This window comes from Cynocephalus volans, chromosome 18 (assembly GCF_027409185.1).
Source record: "Cynocephalus volans isolate mCynVol1 chromosome 18, mCynVol1.pri, whole genome shotgun sequence".
In the NCBI taxonomy this organism is placed as follows: domain Eukaryota; kingdom Metazoa; phylum Chordata; class Mammalia; order Dermoptera; family Cynocephalidae; genus Cynocephalus; species Cynocephalus volans.
In genome coordinates, this window is record NC_084477.1 from 10,166,973 (window position 1) to 10,186,723 (window position 19,751).

Sequence of the window (19,751 nt, forward strand, 5' to 3'; positions counted from 1 at the left end):
CTTTATGGTCTTTGTAAACATTTAATATTTTATACTAATTAAAAATGAGAATATGAAAAAAAAATAACACAATAAGATACTATGAAACATAAAATGTAAAATTAAAGCCTCTTTCCCCACACACAAGATCCTCAGGTCTCCCTCACATAAGGTAACCACTGTTAACACTTGTTTGTGCTTTTTCTTTTAAAACTTTTATTTGAATTTCTTGAATCTAAAACATGTGCTTTCCTAAGCATATATATGCCTAATAAATATATGTTTTATGTAAGTGTATATATATATGTGTTTTTATAATCCTTAAAAATACCATGTTTTCCAAAACTTTAAAAAATTTAACAATACATCTTGGAGATCTTTCCATATCAGCACATACCTCATTATTTGGATGTACTATAGTTTATGTAACTAGATTCCTATTAATAGATATACAAGTTTTCAGTTCTATGCTATTCTTAACAGTCCTGTGATAAACATCTCTAAGATAAATTTATCTAATTAGAATTAGCAAATTGCCCTCTAAAAGGTTGTGTGAATATATACTCATACTGAACAGAACTGTGGTTATTAGATGTGGAAAGGGGGAGGGGGAGGGGAGAAGGGTTAACGAGAAATTAATGAGAAATTGGTTAACGGGCACAAGGGTGATTATGTATGGTAATGATGAATGAGCTAACTATCCTAATCTGACCATCACACATTGTACACAACTACTGATAATTAACTTGTACTCCATGAATACGTATAATCATTTATGCTTCAAGAAAAAAAGGTGCTCATATCAAAAGTCTGTCAACATCTTTTACTGGTCATATAATATCTTACCATGTGAACGTACCACAGTCAGCCTAGCCCTTCCCTGGAACCTGGTCATTTGTTTCAAGCAAGCAAGCACTAGGGAACAGTAGCTGCTCACCTGCCACAGTGCAGGCACTCTCGTGTTAAGAAGAGAGTCATATATCTCCTCCAGTTCTTGGGAGAGGACGATCTCTCCTTTTACAGCACATTGAAGATCTTTCAAAGAATTATGTATGACAGATAATAACTTATCAAATCGTCCAATTTCTTGGCTCAGAAAGGTTAGCAAGACACAATGGATAAGGTGATCATGATCTGGATTTGAAAACAAGACAAAATTTCAGGATCTTACAGAGTAAAAACAGCCTTGAAAGTTAAAAGAATTTCATGTGTCTTGACCAAGGGATAATAAACATTTTCTGTAGAAGGCCAGATAACAAACATTTTGGAGTTTGTGGACCACACTGTCTTTGTCACAACTACTCAGCTCTCCCCTACTAGTGTGAACGCAGCCATAGACGATATGTAAATGAATAAGTGTAGCTGTATTCCTATAAAGCTCTATTTGTGGGCACTCAAATTTTAATTTCATATAGTATACTTTTAAATTAAAAAAAATTTTTAAACATTCTTTGGCAGCTGGCCAGTATGGTGATCTGAACCCTTAACCTCAGTGTTATAACACTGTGTTCTAATCAACTGAGCTAACTGCCAGCCCTAATTTCATATAATATTTATGTCACAAAGTATTATTCATTTTTTGATTTTTTTAACCATTAAAAAATGTAACAACCATTTTAGCTCGCAGGCTGCACAAAAACAAATGGTGGACTGGATTTGGCCCACGAGCCCTAATTTGCTGGCCCTTGATTAAGACTCCACAATAGCACTATTTTGATAGACTATTGGTCAACATTTGGTTCCGAAACAAACTTTTGCGAAAGGTTAGAATATGGATGTTAAAATTTAACTGGACTCTGTTCCCTACAAATACGTATAATCAGTTATGTTTCAGCAAAAACAACAACACCACAAAAGTTAACAGGGAAAATGACCACCGTAGAGCAATTTAGCCCCTCACAGCTGGGCCTGGAGCCAGCTCTGCCCAACAAGGCTTGCTCTGTCTCCCTTGGGCCTGCCTGTACTCCCCTTAGTTCTTCAGAGTCAAAAGGTCTCCCATCAGAGGGCCCATCTGGACCTCACTGCCCCAAATGCTCTTGCAGAAGGCAGAGAGGCAGGAACCTAGACACTCTAGAATCTCCCAAGCAGAGATGCTGCTTTCTGGTTTGCTACATTTATTATTTCTTCACTTTTGGTCTCAGGGCCATGCACTCCCTTTCCCCGCAAACTATAGCGTCACTTTCTTCTGTGCTTGCTCCCCATCTCCTAACTTGGGGACAGAAGGAGGCGGAGATTTTGCTTTTCATCTTGTCTCAGCCTTTTCACTTCCGTGGGACTTTTTGTCCTCTCTACCTTCCTCCTGAGGCCAGAGTCCTTTCCTGAGGAGGCTGAGCTCAGGGGAAGAAGCTCATATCCCAAGCTCACCTTGGAGATTTTTATAAAGAGACTCCCAAATAGGGCTTGCCATGGTGTTCTTCAATGTGCTTGGAGTTCCAGCATTTTCTTCTTTCTCCACTGTCAGTGGCAGCCGTGTTAGTGTGTTAGATAAAATTTCCATCACCAGTTCGTCATTACTCTGCTCAGGACTGCAAAAGAAATCAAAAGAATGAGATACAGATCTGTCTAATACAGGAGGGCCCTCTGTGTAAGCTGTGCGTAAGCCCATCTGAAGGTAGACACGGCTTCACAGAACCACAAAACTGTAATACAGAACATCGTATCGAGACCATGGAGGAGTCCATTTGATTTTACATTTGAGAAAATGTCTAATGCACTTTAGACATTTGTAAGGAAATGGGTATTTTAAAATTTTTCTTGGATTTCTTTGTAAAACATTCATCTAAATGCATCTGCAAACCAAGACTGAATGAAAAAGAAGAGGCAACTAGACAGAGCAGCCATGTTGGATATTCAAATTCTTGTCAAATTCCTCTGTTACACAAAGGGTTTCCTGATAACACACTCCATGGGTGGGAACAAGAGGACAGTGTATGTACAGGTCTGGGTGAGGTTGTGATACCAAGTAAAACCATAAAAACACTAGAGCTTGGGAGCTCGTGGACTCCTTTTGAAGATGAGGAACGTAGGGCCTGAGGAGGCGACAGGACCTCCTCAGACAGTCCAGGCGTGGGGAATGGGACACAACTCTTTTGAGTTCCCTCTCTCTGTTGTTCTGTTTACTAGCGGGGACTGATTTTTCTACCAATGCCCCCGGTTTCAAAGAGCCGAATGAACGTCATTCTTCAAAGCAAGTGATCATCTAAATACCACTACATATTTAGTCCAACAGTGTTGCTTTCTGGGCAGTTCATAAATCACCTGAGCTAATCTGTTTCATTACCTTGTCACCACACTTTGTTTTTGACTTTAAAGTTGGGTTTCTCAGTAGAATTCCTCTGAAGTGGCTTCAAATAATTCAAAAGGTCAAAAGGTGTCAAAAATCAAACTTACCTTCAAAGGGTTTAGATTTGCTACCACTGAGGGCATTAAATTGAATGTGACAGATCTTTTGACTCAATTCCCACAGAGAAGTTTCTAATATGTTTGGAGCAAAGGCAGCCTGAATGGGGTAATCACAGCCTCCCCAAATGACCAAAGGGACATTGATAAATGTATTTGATATATTTATTAAAAACATTCCCTTATGATAATCTTATCTCTTACTGGTGTAATTGGTCAGTGCTGACAGTATAGAACTAATCTTTAGAAGTGTGGGGTCTACAGGAAATTCAACCTGACATTCTGGGGACATGCTGGGGGTTTCCAATCGGATACTCTTCTTTCTCCATGTATGCAACTTTCCCTATGTGTAGCAGATAGTTCATGCAGTCAGTGAAATGAGAGTTCAATTATCTCTATTTTGTGTCAGTAGAATGACCTTGGAAGAAATGACCAAATAGTCAGCCAAAGCTATAAGCTATAGCCAGAATTCAATCAGATATCATTTTAATAGGAGTTGTGTGGTCCAAAGAGACAGGAATTCCAACGGATTTAAAGATTTTAGAGGTACAAGAGAAAAATACATGTATCCTAAGATCCAAAGAAATGTCAAATCCAATCTGTGAGTACACAGATGTATTAGGTAATGTATTATTAGAATCTACGGATATGGCAATGTGACCACCACCTCACAGAATTATGGAGTTGTTATTATCTCAACAACAACTATAAACTAGGGTCAGGGCATCCCATCATTTTGCCAACAAGAATCAATTCATGTTTTGGTTAAAATATTTGTTTATTTCAACCTCAAGCAAATAGAAGGCAAACACACAAATCATGCAAGTGATATAATTGTCACTGGTAAGCATCGTTCAACTCTGGAAAGACTAGAATTAGGTTATAAATGGGCTTAACAGAATCAAAAGCATAGTAAAAATATTTTCATGTTAAGGAATCTATACATATTGGTATTTTAAATATTCATAATGTTTAAGAACACTGGGCCCTTTAAAACCTTAGAGGTCAGTCATGACTACAATTTAAAAAGAGATAATTGAAATATTGATTTAAATTTATGATTTTAAGTTGAAATACAGCTAAAATGACGTAAAATATTGAAAAACAGGAGAATTTAATGTTCATATATTTATGTGACTAATTACGAGATTTGTAACAATTATGAAAAGACGTGAGAAGGTCTGGCAGACAGGCAATTGAAGTACATTAACTTTGTAATGAATATTAATATACTTGAAAATGTTTGATTAAGTTTATGAATGGGACCTATTCAAAGGCCTTTTAAAACTGATTGTTAAAATTTGTTATACTCACAAATTGAAAAAATTAGATATCTAAGCTGAACTTAAATGCTTAAGGAATGCAGTGGACTCTCAGAACAATCCTGTGAGGTGGGTACTTTTACCATCTCTGATTTAGAGATGAGGCGCCTCGGACTTCCTCAAGTTCACAAAGTCAAGTGGTAAAGCTGCGACGTGAAGCCAGGCACAGCGAGGAAGCAGGGAGAAGGAAGTGCGTGTGCACGTGTTGTCTCTTTCCTGAACAGACGTGAGTGAGCACCCGAGGAGAAATTTAGCAATAGCAGGAGCACACTTTGTTGGGGAGGGAAGAGTGGGATTATCTATTCGGCAATCAAACCATGGAGGGCTCGAGCATTAATAAACATGATCTTATTTTATAGTCACAGGCTGAGGAAGTCTGGGAATTTGGGTTGTATGTGTCACACCGTGTGAACTTCACAACAGCCCTGATGGACAGACAGATATTATTAGCTCTATTTATGGATAAAGATACTGAGGTGGTGTGACCTTGGATACAGAACTAATAGAGGTATAAATCCACACAGGCCTCTAAATGCAGGGCTAGCTCCTCTTGACCACATTGGCCTTTTACCTTTTTTGATGGTTATCTTTTCTTGTTCTATAGAGGTAAATATGCACATTTCACATTTAAACAAATTCATTTAAAATATATGACTCACCAGGTACAAGTCAGCCACTTATTCAGCAAAGATTTATTGAGTAACTACTGTATGCTTGGTAATTACGTGTGTTTGTGAATGTATATGTGTGTGCGTGTGTATACTTGCTTCTGTGTCATTTGGAGGATTTCATTTTTCCACCAGGTAGACTATACTTTCTACAAATCCTATACTATATCTCCTCAAATGACTATTTCATAATTTTCTACTAATAATATTTTCTAGGGAGTTCTTACCTGATCATGAAGTTGGCAGTGGTCATTCTTGGTTGTATGGCAATGAGACTTTCAATGAACTTCTGGCTCTGGGTCTCCTTGCAGCTCCTTGTGGCCTCAGGGTGTATTCCTAAAACCTCAGGAGGGTCATCGTCAGGTAAGGACTTGATAATATCTATGCAGTCCTTTATGCTTGCAGATTTCGGCACTGGCTGACATATCTGAAAATTTAACCACTTTGTTAGTTTTTGACTGAGTGAGATACCTACTTTCATAATGCTTGAAGACAATATTTCCCATGAGATTTTATACAGAAGGCTCTTCTTATTTGTATGTGGCATATTCTAGACACTCTGTCAAAAGCAATATCTGGGACCAGTATATTGTAAAGTGCATATGACATGCACATATAATTTCCTTGTTGGGACAAGACAGAAAAAAAAAAAACTTTAAAGGCAGGCTAGGATAATTCTTTTTTTTTTTTTTTTTTTTTTTTTTTTTGTCTTTTTCGTGACCGGCACTCAGCCAGTGAGTGCACTATAGGATCCGAACCCGCAGCGGGAGCGTTGCTGCGCTCCCAGCGCCGCACTCTCCCGAGTGCGCCACGGGCTCGGCCCAGGCTAGGATAATTCTGACCATCCATTGCCTCAGTGAAATATACCTATAGATAACGGATGCAATAAAGCTTGAACAAATCATTTTACATTTTAGTAGAAATGTGAGAATGATCTTAAGAATAAGTGACCACTGACAAAGAAGGAAAATGCATTGTTTGTGTGGTGAGGAAAGTGGGTGGTGGTGACTCCTGATCTCCTCAAGGAGAACACTGAGAAATTAATGAGGGCCACAGGGAAACATGAGATAACAGAGTCTGATAAAAAAAATTATCTGCAGAAAAAGCTAAGATTATTTCAAAGAACAGGAAGAGCTGGCAAGCCGAAAATTTCCAGTGTTTTAAAGCAACTAAAGCATTGAAATGTATGATTTCTGAACCCATTTCTGTCATCTGATATGATTCTCCCAATGCAGTTGAATGCTGTATGTAACTGTCTACACATTCATTTATGTATAGTTAACATAAAAACCATGCACACTGTACTTTTTGGTCAATTTAAAGGATTTTCAAGAGTAATTTTATTTTAAGGGCTGATTTGAGCCTCTAAATTTAATGTCTTCTTGTTGACTCAGGGTCGTCAACATAGACTGTTCCTATCCATTCTATAGGTGCCTTACAAATGAATCTCTCTAAAATGTCACTTTTATCATTTTGTCTGTCTATCCATACTCTCACGGCCCTGGACAGACAACCTGGGTGTGACCTCTGTTTCCCTTGGTTATATCAGGTTCACTCCCAACTCACAACGGTCACCTACAAGTTGTCTTCTTTCTTTTCATCTTCTATTCACCTCTCTTATCCAAATTTCCATCCGTCAAAATTTATATCAAGTCTCATCCTCCACACTCCAGCGTCAGAGGTCTGCAGAATTTCTCCTCTGCTAGCAACCTGGAGTTTTCTGCTCCACAGAGGTGGAGGCATGGATGGAGGACAGAAACTAAGTGGGGGAGAAGAGTGGGTAGAGGACAAGAGGAGACAGGGAATTTTATCTTGAATCTCAACCCTGCTTCCTTCTTACCTAGTTGCTTTACTTGCTGCTTACTTACCTGGTTGTATGTGCTTGCACCCTGTGAACCTCGGTTTCCTTACCTGTAAACTGGGTCTAAAGTCTACTCTACATGGTTGTTTTGAGCATTAAATTAGAAACATAGATAAATTGACCGGCATCAAATAGTGATCTATAAATGTTAACTTCTGCTTCCTTGTGCTTTGTACTTTATTTTCTAGGTTCTCAGAAGGCACGAACCATTATTTTATCATTCTTTTTATTTACTGCCCTGCATAATGTTGTATTTAATAAAGCAATGGGTAAATTACTTCTGTAATCTTGAAAGTTAATAAAAACCATTAAAAGTAAACATTAAAATTTACTTAAATACGTATTTGCAATAATGCAGCAATGTTTAGTTACAAATAACAGAACAATGTAAAAAGAGAAATTTATTTCTTACCTCATTACTAGAGAAACTGAAGTCATCTTTTAGCACTTCAGGATTACAAAATTTGTAGAGAAGGGTCTTCAAGCATCGCTTGTCCCACTTATCAGTCACCCGGCCTCCGTAAGTCACTTCCCCGATCAGGTAGCGTAGTGCTGGCCACGGAATACTGGACTGTGCCTTCAGGACATTTCCCAACACCTTTATGGCAACCTTTAGAAAACCCATTAGTCTTTATTATTTCTGTATGAGTTTTCAGCTTACTCTGATGTCTTAATATAAACTCTCAAACAGCTACATATATCTTCTCTTTTAAAAAAATATGGAAACAGCAAGAAGAAGAAAAATGTTAGGAGATATACTTATCCACTAAGACTTTTTGCTGTTGTTGAACAAACATTGAACTATTTATTACTTCTTTGAATACACAAAACAAGCATATGGTACTGAATTGAAAAGATACGAAAGTATAAACAGGGAAATTAAGTTTTCTCCCACCCCTTACTCTAGCCACCAGATTCCCTCCCTTGAGGTCACCGTTGATAGCAATTCCTCAGGTGTTCTTACGCAGACATTCTGTCTAACTACATGCACATCAGTTGACTTCATTCCTTCGTCTTTCCCTCCTTCCCTCCTTTACTTGCCTCCTCTCTTCCTTTCTGTCTTTCAACTATCTCTTATCTCTCCTTCCCTCCCTCTTTTTACCTTTCTTTCTGTTTTCCTGTCTTCTTTTCTTCCACAAATGCTAGTTTAGCATACACACTGCAACTGGACAATATATCTTGGCTGTGTTTGTTCAGTGGCTGTAACAATTCGTCTTTCCATTGACAGTGTGTGAGGTAATTCTTTGTCACTGTTCTCTCTTCCATGCCTCCAGTGGGAAGTGATTCTCTATTTGATTTTTGCCAGTCTGATGGATGGCACTTTGCTGTTAGTTTAATTTGTATTTCACCTGGTACTGGCTATTTTGAATATCTTTTCTTATGTCTATTGGTCACTTAGATTTGATCGTCTGTTGCATATTTTCCCTTTGGATTGTTTGTCTTTTTCTTATTAATATGTAAGAGCTCTTTGTATATTATACTTTTTGTCAGTCATTTGCATTGCAAATATTATCCTAAATCTTTTATTTGTCTATTCGCTTTACTTTGTCACCATTTACCACACAAAAGTTTCTATAATCAAATATTGTCCATCTTTTTTTATGGTTCTGGGTTTCTAATTTTGGTTAAGTTGTTCCCAACTCCAAGATTGTACATGTAATCTCCTAGATTTATTCTTAAGGACTTATATTGTTTAAATTTTATTCCATTTTGGAATTTACTTTTATATATGATATGAGATAAAGGGCTCAGTAATTTTCTTCCAGCTGGATGGCCAGTACTGCCAATATTTACTTTTTTTTTTTAACTGAAAGATAATTGATTGTACATATCTGTGTGGTACAGCACTGAATATCGATACCTGTATGCATTATGTGATACTCAAATCAGGATAATGAGTAGGTTCTACATTATACAATGTAATTATTTTGTGTGGCCCTTTACCAATTTCTTGCTAACCCCCTTCTCTCTACCCCTTTCTCACCTCTGGTGGCCTCAGTTCTGTTTTCTCATTTTGAAAGCTCAATGAATTATTGTGATTGTTATTTTTTTCTTTCTTACTTTTAAAATTTATTTATTTTGTAAATTCTCACCTATGAGTGAGGACATATGGTATTTCTCTTTCTGTGCCTGGCTTATTTCACTTAATATAATTTTCTCTAAGTTCATCCATGTTGCGAATGGCAGAATTTCAATCTTTTTTTATGGCAGAGTAGTATTCAGTTGTGTATATATACCATATTTTCCTTATCCAGTCATCCATTGATGGACTTTTAGGTTGGTTAAAACTCTCAGCTATCGTAAACAGAGCTGCGATAAACATGCGAGTGCAGGTATCCCTTTGATATGATGATTTCTGTTCCTCTGAGTATATACCCAGCAGTGAGATCGCCGGATGGTATGGCAGTTCTATCTGTGGTTGTCTGAGGAAGCTCCATACTGTTTCCATATGGTGGCACTAATTTACAGTCCCCCCAACAGTGTAGGAAGTTCCCCTTTCTCTACATCCTTGCCAGCAATTGTTATTACTTGTCTTTTTGATAATAGCCAGTCTAACTGGGGTGAAATGGTATTTCAGTGTGGCTTTGATTTGCATTTCCCTGATGTTAAGTGATGTTGAGCATTTCTTCACGTGTCTGTTGGCCATTTGTATGTCTTCCTTTGAGAAATGCCTATTCAGCTCCTTTGCCCATTTTTGAATCAGGTTACTTGTTTTTTTTTACTGTTCAGTTGTTTGAGTTCCTTGTATATGATGGATTTTTATCCCTTGTCAGATGCATGGTTTACAAATATTTTCTTCCATTCTGTAAGTTGTTTTTTTGTTCTGTTAATTGTTTCTTTTAATGTGCAGAATCTTTTTAGTTTAATATAAACCCATTTGTTTGTTTTCTCTGTTGTTGTCTGTGCTTTTAGGGTCTTATTCATAAAGCCTTTGCCCAGCCCTACTTCCTGAAGTGTTTCCCCTATGTTTTCTTTTAGGAGTTTTATAGTTCTGGCTCTTGTATTTAAATCTTTAATCCATTTTGAGTTGATTTTGGCATATGGTGAGAGGTATGGGTCTAGTTTCATTCTACTTATGGGGGTCCAGTTTTCCCAGCACCCTTTATTGAAGAGGCCATCTTTTCCCTAGTGTATATTCTTGGTGCTTTCGCTGAAGATCAGTTGGCTTTAAGTATGTGGGTTGATTTCTGTGTTCTTTAGTCTGTTCCATTGGTCCAAGTGTCTATTTTATGTCAGTACCATGCTGTTTTGGTTACTATAGCTTTGTAGTATAATTTTAGGTCAGGTAGTGTAATGCCTCTGGTTTTATTTATTTTTTTTGCTCAGGGTTTTGTGTAGTTTATTTTCTCCAATAGAAGTATAGCTATTCCTATTCATATTTGGTTTCCATTTGCATAGAATATCTTTTTCCATGTCTTCACTTTTAGTCTATGTGTGTCTTTACAGGTGATGTGAGTTTCTTGTAGGCAGCATATAGTTTGTTCATTTAAAAAAATCCATCCACCAGTCTATATCTTTTAAATGGGGAATTTAATCCTTTTACATTTAAGGTTGTTATTGAAATATATTGCCTTTGTCCTGATATTTTAATTGTTTTGTGGTTGTTTTATATATACTTTGTTCCTTTCTATATTTTTTAAGTGGTGAATTTAGTCCACTTATATTCAAGGTTCTTACTGAGAGGTATTGCCTTACTCCTGACATTTTGTTAATTTTTTATAGTTGTTTTATAAATCCTTTGCTTCTTCCTTACTCTTTTATTGTTTGTCTTTGCTATTTGGTGTTTTTTTGTAGTGATAAGATATAATTTCTTTCTCTTTCTCATTTGTGAATCTGCTCTACCAGTGTGTTTTATTCTTCCTTGTGTATTTATGATCATAGTTATTATTCTTTAGCTTCCAGATGTAGGACTCCATTAAGGATTTCCATTAGGGCTGGTCTAGTGGTACTGAATTCCCATAGTTTTTGTTTGTCTGGGCAAGACACTACTTCTCCTTCATTTCTGAAGGATACCTTTGCTGGGTATAGTATTCTTGGTAGTCTTTCTCTTGCAGCACTTTGAATATATCATCTGATTCTCTCCTGGTCTGTAAGGTTTCTGCTGAGAAATCTGTTAGTCTAATGGGAATTCCTTTATAGGTGACTCGACACTTTTCTCCTTCTGTTTTTAGAATCCTTTCTTTGTCTTAACTTTTGACAATTTCACTGCAATTTGTCTCACAGAGGAGTTTTTTGGGTTAAATCTATTTGGGGATCTTTGAGCCTCATGTTTCTGGAAGTCTATATCTTTCCCAATATCCTGGAAATTTTCAGCTATTATTTTGTTACATAGATTTTTTGATGTCTTTTCCCTTCTCTTCCCCTTCTGGAACACCCATAATACAGATGTTTGTATCCTTAAAGTTGCTCCATAGATCTCATAGGCTTTTTTCATTCTTTCTTCTTTTCTTTTTTTCCCCCTCTGACTAGGTTATTTCAAAAGACCTGTCTTCAAGCTCAGAAATTCTTTCTTCTCCTTGACCTAGCCTGTTGCTTAATTTCTTGGTTGTATTTTTTATTTTATTTAATGAATTCTTCAATTTCAGGATTTCTGCTTGATTTTTTAAATGGTATCTCTCTCTTTGTTGAATTTCTCCTTCAGATCATGAATTACTTTTCTGATTTCATTATGTTCACTGAATTTCCTTAAGATTACTATTTGGAATTCCATTTCATGTATTTCATAGATTTCTTTTTCTTTGGAATCTAGTACTGGAGAATTATTGTATTCTTTTTGGGTTGTCATGTTTTCTTGTTTTTTTCATGTTTCTTGTATCCCTATATAGATGTCTGGGTATCAACAAAACAGAATAGTCACTTCTACTTTTTTAGCATAGCTTTTGAAGGGAGAGGCTCTTTTCTGTAGATGTGTTCTGTAGTGCCAGTTGGGTGGGGTTATTTAGTTTTGATTATGGGTGAGCACAGTAGTGTAGTCTCCATGTGAATTCTTTGTATATTCATTGAGTTTGTGTATGAGTGCCTTTGTGGCCTAGGCACTGGGGTGCTCTCTGGAGTGGGTGACACTGAGTGGAGTTGCTCACACTGCAGGTGGAACCTTGATCTTCTGGGAGATGGGCCAGTGCACTCAGTGAATCTTCAGCCAAAGTTGGCAAACCTGGATGGAATTGCTGGGGTCAATGTTGGGACTTTGAGGTTCCAGGAGAAATGCTGTGGCAATCAGCTGTTCTTCTGCTAATGTGGGTGGGGTTGCTGGGGAAATGGGTGGGACTGCAGACTCCTGGGAGAAGCACTGGGGTGCTCTGCAGCTCCTCAGCTGGAGTGAGCCACTCCAGGTAAGGTCAGTGGGGTTGTGGGCCAAACCCTGTGCCCCCAGGGATGCTGGGGTGCTCTGCCACTCCTCCACTGGAGTGGGTCACTCTGGGCAATGTCACTGGGGTCATGGCAGGACCCTGTACCCCAGAGATACACTGGGGTGCTCTGTAGCTTCTTGGCTTTGGGTGGGTTTGCTGGAATTACAAATGGGATTATGTGCCCCTGGAGAGGTGGGTGGGTTCTTGATTGAAGAGACTAGGGCTGTGAGCAGTAGCAGATGGACCCAATCAGTTGGTTCTCAGAGACTCTGGAAAAGTGCTAATATTGGCTGCCTTTGTCTTGGAGGTGGCCTCATCACTGTGCTGGATCACTTGTTCCAAGGCGTGCAAGATGCCATACAGGTTTGGGTGCAGGAGTCATGGTGTGATGAGGGGGCTTTAGGGATGTGGAGATGCCAGGGGGCTATTGGGCCCCAGGGAAAAATGCACTCTGGTATTGGCTCTGTTTCCAAAATGCTGACATGCTGCTGCAGCCAGGGGCCTGGGGGATAGGGGTGCTCAGTGTGAATTCTCTCTCTGGATTAATGCAGTCACATGGGCTCCAAGAAGCTCCCCACACTGGGCTCATGGTCTGCAAGTGCTATGCAGCTCTCTTGCAGCTAGAAATGCAGTGTCCAGGATGGGAGTGTAGATTTTAGGGATTTTTTTTTTTTTGCTAGTCTTTTCCCCACAGTAAGAAGTCTCTCCTGGCTCAGAGATGATCCTGGTTGGGTGCTTCACTTGCCTTTCTAAGCTGAGCCTCAGGGGATCATCTTCACTATTTTTTGAATTCTGGTGTTTTTTCCTAGACACCCTCTTCAGTGTGTGATTATCTGTCTGTTGTTTTGAACTTTTTTTGTGTCAGAGGTGACAGCTGGGCACCTCTGGTCAGCCATCTTGAAGCAGTCCTTATTTCTTTTAGTTCCTTTTTTTCTTATTCCTTATGATGAATATTCGTTTCCTGTATTTTTTTAATAATGAAGGCATTTCAGGCCATATATATATGTATACATATATATATATACACACACACACACACACACACACATATATATATATATATATATTTTTTTTTTTTTCCCTTAAGCACAGGTTTTGTACTGTCATGTCATTTTTGGTATGATGTAGTCTCATTTCTATTGTGTTTGAGATATTTTGTTTTTTCCCTTTTAATATCCTCTTTGACAAAGGGTTATCTAGAGGCCTGTCTTAATTTTTAAGTTGTTCATATTTTTTAGGTCAAATTTTTAGTATTTATTAGATTGTGATTAGAGGATGTGGTCCATAAATCATTAGATTTTTCTTTGTGGTCATGTTCAAGATTGAATTTGTAAAATTTCCTTGAAGATCTGAAAAAATATGCACCCTCTATTGGAAGGATGTTAGACTCTACATATATCTGTTAATCAGGTTTGTTGACTAAATTATTCTATTTTTGTCTCATTTTTGTTTACTAGAGCTGTCCGATTCTGATGGAGGTTTTCTGAAATTTCCCACAGTAATTACACATACATACATACACATATGTGCATGTATGTATGTGTGTGCATATACACACATTATATGTGTATATACATGCTACAGTACGCTATTGTATGATGAATATAGAGGCCATATAGTGTGTGACTGAGAGCATAAACTCACAAGCCAGACTGCCCATGTTTGAATTATGTCTGTTCTGCTGACTAATTAGGCAAGCTACTTAACCTCTGTATACTGCAACTAAAAAATGAGGATAATACTACCTTCTTTATAGGGCTGTTGTGAGGTTTAATTACTCCTACTCCAAATGAATTTTAAACCATGCCTGAGAGTAAGCACTCTGTACATACTATTTTCATGACTGTTATATATTCTTCATAAATTGCTTCTCTCTCTTATTTCAGCTTAAATTCCATTTTGCTTGATATTAATATTGCCAGTCCTGTTTTTTTCTGTTTTTATTTTCTTGGTAGTATCAATCTTTTTCCATTAATTTAAGTGTTGTTCTTATAAACTGCCTATATCTGGGTTTTGTAATTCAATTTAATAGTCTTGTTTTTTAAGAGGGAGTGCAGTTTATTTACGCTTAATATAATGACTGATAATATTCCTTTCATATTGCTTTGTTTTATTTATTTTACTTTGTTGTTTCTTTCCTTCCCTCTTATCTTATTTTTGATAGTTTGATCAAATTGTTATTTATTTTCCTTTTACTTCTTTGTTAATTTAGACATTATACTGTTTCCAATAAACACTTCTTTTCCTTTCCTTGAATTCATTTCTTTACACTAATAAAAAGTAGATACCAATTATTTCTCCACCAAAGTGTCTAATATGAGGTGCAAGTGTTTTCCCCAATATATCGTTTGCATTTTGATTGAGCTTTGAATTAGGTTTGGGTAGACGTGTGCTTGAGCTCATATTTCTTGGCAAATATTCAAAATGCAGCTCTTTTATGTTATGTTCCTGGTTAGGTACAGAAGCATATAATCTGAAAGGCAGTTGAGCTTGCAGTGAGTATGACAGCCTCTTGTGAAACTGAAAAACTTAACGAAGCCGTATAGAAAACATATAAGGTTACCCATCTAAGGTGGGTCTAGGTGATAAATGTCCAGAGGCAGAATTAAGTTTTTGAAAAATCTACTCTAACATATAAATGAATGAGTAATCAAGGGTGCAATGTTCTACACTGAAAGCATAGTTACAAGAAAATTAACCTGGGAAAAATTTAAGCAGGTGCTCTCTCTCATCTACTTTAGGCAATAAAGAAAACACCCTTCAATAAAGCACAAATGGAAGGTTCTACATAGAGATTAGTAAAGAAAGACTATTGAGCTAAACTTTTTGTCCCCCATGATGGGTTAATGTAATCTGACTTGCTTTAAATGAATAACACTAACAAACATTTTAATAGTGATTTGTATGTGTCAGGCACTGTTCTAAGTGCTTTTCTTATATTAAATAGTTTGCATCATATAATGATCCTTTGGAGTAGGTACTGACTTTTGTTCACCCCCACCCTGCTTTTTTTGGCCAACAACACTTAAAACCCAGGGAGGTAAATTAGACTGCCCAATAGATAAAATACTTATATAGCTACAAGTGGTGGAGCTGTAATTCAATTATAGAAAAGCTATTTTCAAAGTCCGTGTTTTAAAATATTAGTCCTTACTACCTAGTTAGAGAGTTCATTTTCTTACCACCATGTAAAACACTTAGTATTTTTGTAGATCATAGTAGGCTCTCAATTTGTATCTTGTTTATTTGTTTGTTTTGGTGGTTGGCCAGTAAGGGGATCTGAACCCATGACCTTGTCATTATAAGGTTGTGCTCTAAACAACTGAGCTACCCGGCAAGCCCTCAACTTGTATTTTATTGTCATTTATTTGTTATCGTTTGTTTTGAAGAGACCGCACTTACCTCCAAGTCTGAAGAATTAAATTTATAAGCAATATTCCAGCCCAATATTCCATAATTTTTTCGTTCATTGATCACAGCATTGAAAAAACATAGGCTGAATAAAAGTTTTTTCCACCATTGTCCACAGTCAGGGTTTTCAAATATCTCTTCTGTTACCTCTCCACTCCACCTATATCCAAACGTCTGAAGTAAAATACTTTTCAATCCCTGGGGAGACTCCATGGCAATCTTTAAAACAAATGTGAGTAAAAATGGCACATGAGGACAAATGCAGGCACTTGGTCTAGCAGGGATTCTTCTTTGTATAGCAGGGAACTAGTTAAGAATGTAACGATTTTCAAGATTCATTGGCAAATGGAAAACCTTGTGCTTTTCTTTTGCCATTTGAAAATTTCTGTAAAAGGATTTTCTCAGATTTTCTTTATTATTCCAATTTATATTTTATAACATTGTGATTAAAAGCACTTCTATTTGCTCCCATGTAGGGTTTGGGGAACAAAACATGAAGTTTGACAAGGAAGAGTTTGTAACTTTTCCTAGAATCAGGGCTGCACGGTCTCAGCAAGGTAACAGATGCAGGGGTGCCAAATCATAGGAAACATCACTAACTGAACCAGCAAAAGTATCTAGTCATCACTGTTATTAAAGAGGAGAACGACTAATTTGGTGTGTTACTAAATTGTTTTGCTTGCATTTAAAATCCATTTGGTTGACTTCTTAACTAGGATAATTGAAGTGATGTGAGACTGGGGGTGAGGTGTGGAGGGAATCAATTGGAGGGCCTTTTTAGAGTATGGCTGTTAAACCTGAAACTGAAGGGTTTGAAATGGTACTCTACTTGCACAGTTTGTGTACACTCACCCACACCCACACCCACACACCCACACACATACACACGCACACACACATAAAGCTAAGAATGTAACCATTTTCAAGATTCATTGGCAAATCAAAAATCTAGTTATTCTACTATGCATATCATATATAAAAATTATGCAGATATGTATAGATGGTACATAGATGTGTGTGCATACATGAACATGAGATTTCTGGATCAGGGATCAGATTGATCATTTACACACAGAGCAGCTCGTGTCAGTTTCCCCCCATGCTCCAGTACCCCACAGGGTGATGCAGTGAGGGCCAGATGTATTCTGCGTGTGTAGAGCAGGGTTTGTACCACAGGAAAGGGATCCAAATTAGGAAAATTGAGCTTATATAGCATGGTTGGCATAGCAATCCCTGCTGTGAGAGAGAGAGAGAGAGAGAGAGAGAGAGAGAGACTTTTGCTTTGTGATGTAAACATCCTCTCTTTGGGGAAGAGGAAGAGGTCTCTAGATTTTTATAACCACTGGGGTGTAAGCAAATGGCTTTGAGTTTTATTACCCTTAGAACTGAAGTAAGTGGCCCAGGAGAGAGAAGACAAGCTTCTCAGGGTCTTTCACCCTTAGAATGTGAGCAAATGGCCCTGGAAAGTGCACAGTAGAGGAGAGAGATTCTCTGTTTTCCAAGGCATATTTGCTTTTCAAACATCCTTTTATGTAGGTGGCCAGCAATCTTTGTTCAGACAGCCCTGGCTGTGCAGAAGTGAGAAATATTCACAGAATATTGTTTTCCAACTGCTGTGACTGATTCTTTCAAGAACTCCTTCTCAGGGGACTTCCTGGATTGATGGAAATATCCTGTGTCTTGACTGAAGTGGTGGACAATGTGTGTATATAATTTATAAAAATTCATCAAATTAAACACTTACTATGTCAAAAGAAAAAAAAAAGAAAAAAGAAAGAAACCTCCTTCTCATGTTTCTCATGTCTGCCCACTTCCTTAAGGAACTATATTTGCAGGGGAAAGAGAGAGATTTGGTTTTTAGTGACAGAGTACTATTTCATCACATAAATGCACCCTAATTCATCTGGCTTTTTTCTAGAAGTGGGTCACTTGGTCAAATTGAATAAAAATTTAAAATACTATATATATATATATGTGTATGTATGCATATATATATATATACACACACACGCACACTTGAAAATGTGTGCGTGTGTGTATATATATTTATCAAAATACATTCCTTTTTGGAGTAATATCTTTCTGATACTACCTTGTCAGCACTATGTGAGAGTAGTTATTTCATAGTATACTTAACAACACTAACCATATCACAACTACCTTTAGTCTTCACCAATTTGATGGGCTATCAAAGTATCTCATTGTTTTGATTTGCATTTCTCTGACGTCTAGAGGATGAAGTTTTATTTTTTCATATGTTTATTGACCTCATGTTCTTTGCCCATTTTTATGGGATTTTAATGTTTTCCTTAATTATTTGTAGGTGCCCTTATTTGTAAGTTAAGAAAATTATTATCTCTGTATAGATAATGGTACATGAAAAAGCCCTGTTGTTTTATGTATGCACTAATTATAACCACATTAAAAACACTAACATTGATGAAGACTTAAAAGTTGGATTAGATCAATGAATTTCTGAAGGTGAAATGTCCCTTGAAGCTCTATTCATTCTGCCCTTTCTGCCACCCTTCATTCCTCTGACCTTGCTACTTCCACCTCCCAAATCCTCCACTCCTGGCCAAAGATAAAAGGCTGCCTGAGATCATAACATGCCAGACTCTGGCAGATAAACGGAATAGCTTGAGTTTTAGATTAAGAGTTGTGGATTTCTCCATGTTCTGTCTGCTCCAGGAGCAGGGTCACTGGGAAGCGGTTCAGTACTGTCAGCTTGGGTAGATGCGTAGAGGAGATCGGGAAGGTTCAGGGAACAGTGTGACAGGGAGACATTTCTTAGTTTTCCAGGGGTGAATCTGATTTATTCTCAGGCTGGATCAGGACTCTATCCCCCTGACTTCCTCCACCCCCATGCCAGTTCTGTTAAAGCCGTAGGTGTGTCTGGCACAGCATTTTGCCTGTGCCACTGGCCAGTCTTCTCTGCTATCAGGACTCCACCTTTTGGTCAGCTGAACATTCGCTTAACAGAATTGACTGAGTCTCAGATTTATTCAACCTCAATGGTGGATATAAGTAGAAGTCACAGATAATCCTTAATTAGGGCCTTTTAGTAAATAGTTTCAACATGCTTCCCGCCAGACCCTTTCCAGAGAATTAATGAACTGTAAAACGGTTAAGAGGAGCATAAAGAAGACAAAGCTAGAGAAGAGAAGGGCAGGAAAAAGATGCAAATTGTATATTTTGGCTTTTATCAATTGGAAGCATGCTTGTTTGAGAAAACAAACATATAAATTGTGAATTGCTTGAAAGCAGGAATCTTATCTACTACTTCAGTATCCTTCCTGGTACCATATGGAGCTGAGCACAAAGCTGACATTTAGCATTCCAGAACGAGCATTCTCTTCTTAATTCAGAATTATAAATGCAAAATGATGTATGTTCAAACAGAGTTCCTCAGTCAATACTAGAATGTGTTATGCTTTGCTCTTACCTTTAAACCCCTTTTAAGGATTGGAACTGGGAAAGAACTGTCTGTTTTTGTGCTTAACCAGAGCCTGAACTCAGGGTCTACTGTCACATCTGGACTATTAAATCTGCAAAATAAAAAAATTATAAATATTTTAATGTGAAAAATTTGAACAAAACCAACATGTTCTTAGAATCATAGCATTTCAATGTCTGAAGTGACTTTACCAACCATTTTAATACTGAAGATATTATTATAAAAAAGAACTTTCATGGTATATACAAGCATTTGCACAAGACACATTAATTCCCATTTTTAAAAAGTAGCTTACCCTCCTTT

The 19,751-nt window shown here is 37.4% G+C and overlaps 1 protein-coding gene across 1 annotated transcript in view; it reads right to left on the reverse strand.

Annotated features, from left to right (window-relative positions):
• The window catches only part of DNAH14 (dynein axonemal heavy chain 14), a 338,933-nt gene that overhangs the window by 10,384 nt on the left and 308,798 nt on the right, over positions 1-19,751 (reverse strand). Inside the window, exons 75-80 of the mRNA XM_063082910.1 lie at positions 19,437-19,539; positions 15,983-16,210; positions 7,642-7,839; positions 5,596-5,795; positions 2,344-2,504; positions 917-1,113 (exon numbers count right to left, since the gene is read on the reverse strand). Of these exons, the coding sequence (XP_062938980.1) occupies positions 917-1,113; positions 2,344-2,504; positions 5,596-5,795; positions 7,642-7,839; positions 15,983-16,210; positions 19,437-19,539 (1,087 nt within the window). The remainder of the gene's footprint in view (positions 1-916; positions 1,114-2,343; positions 2,505-5,595; positions 5,796-7,641; positions 7,840-15,982; positions 16,211-19,436; positions 19,540-19,751) is intronic.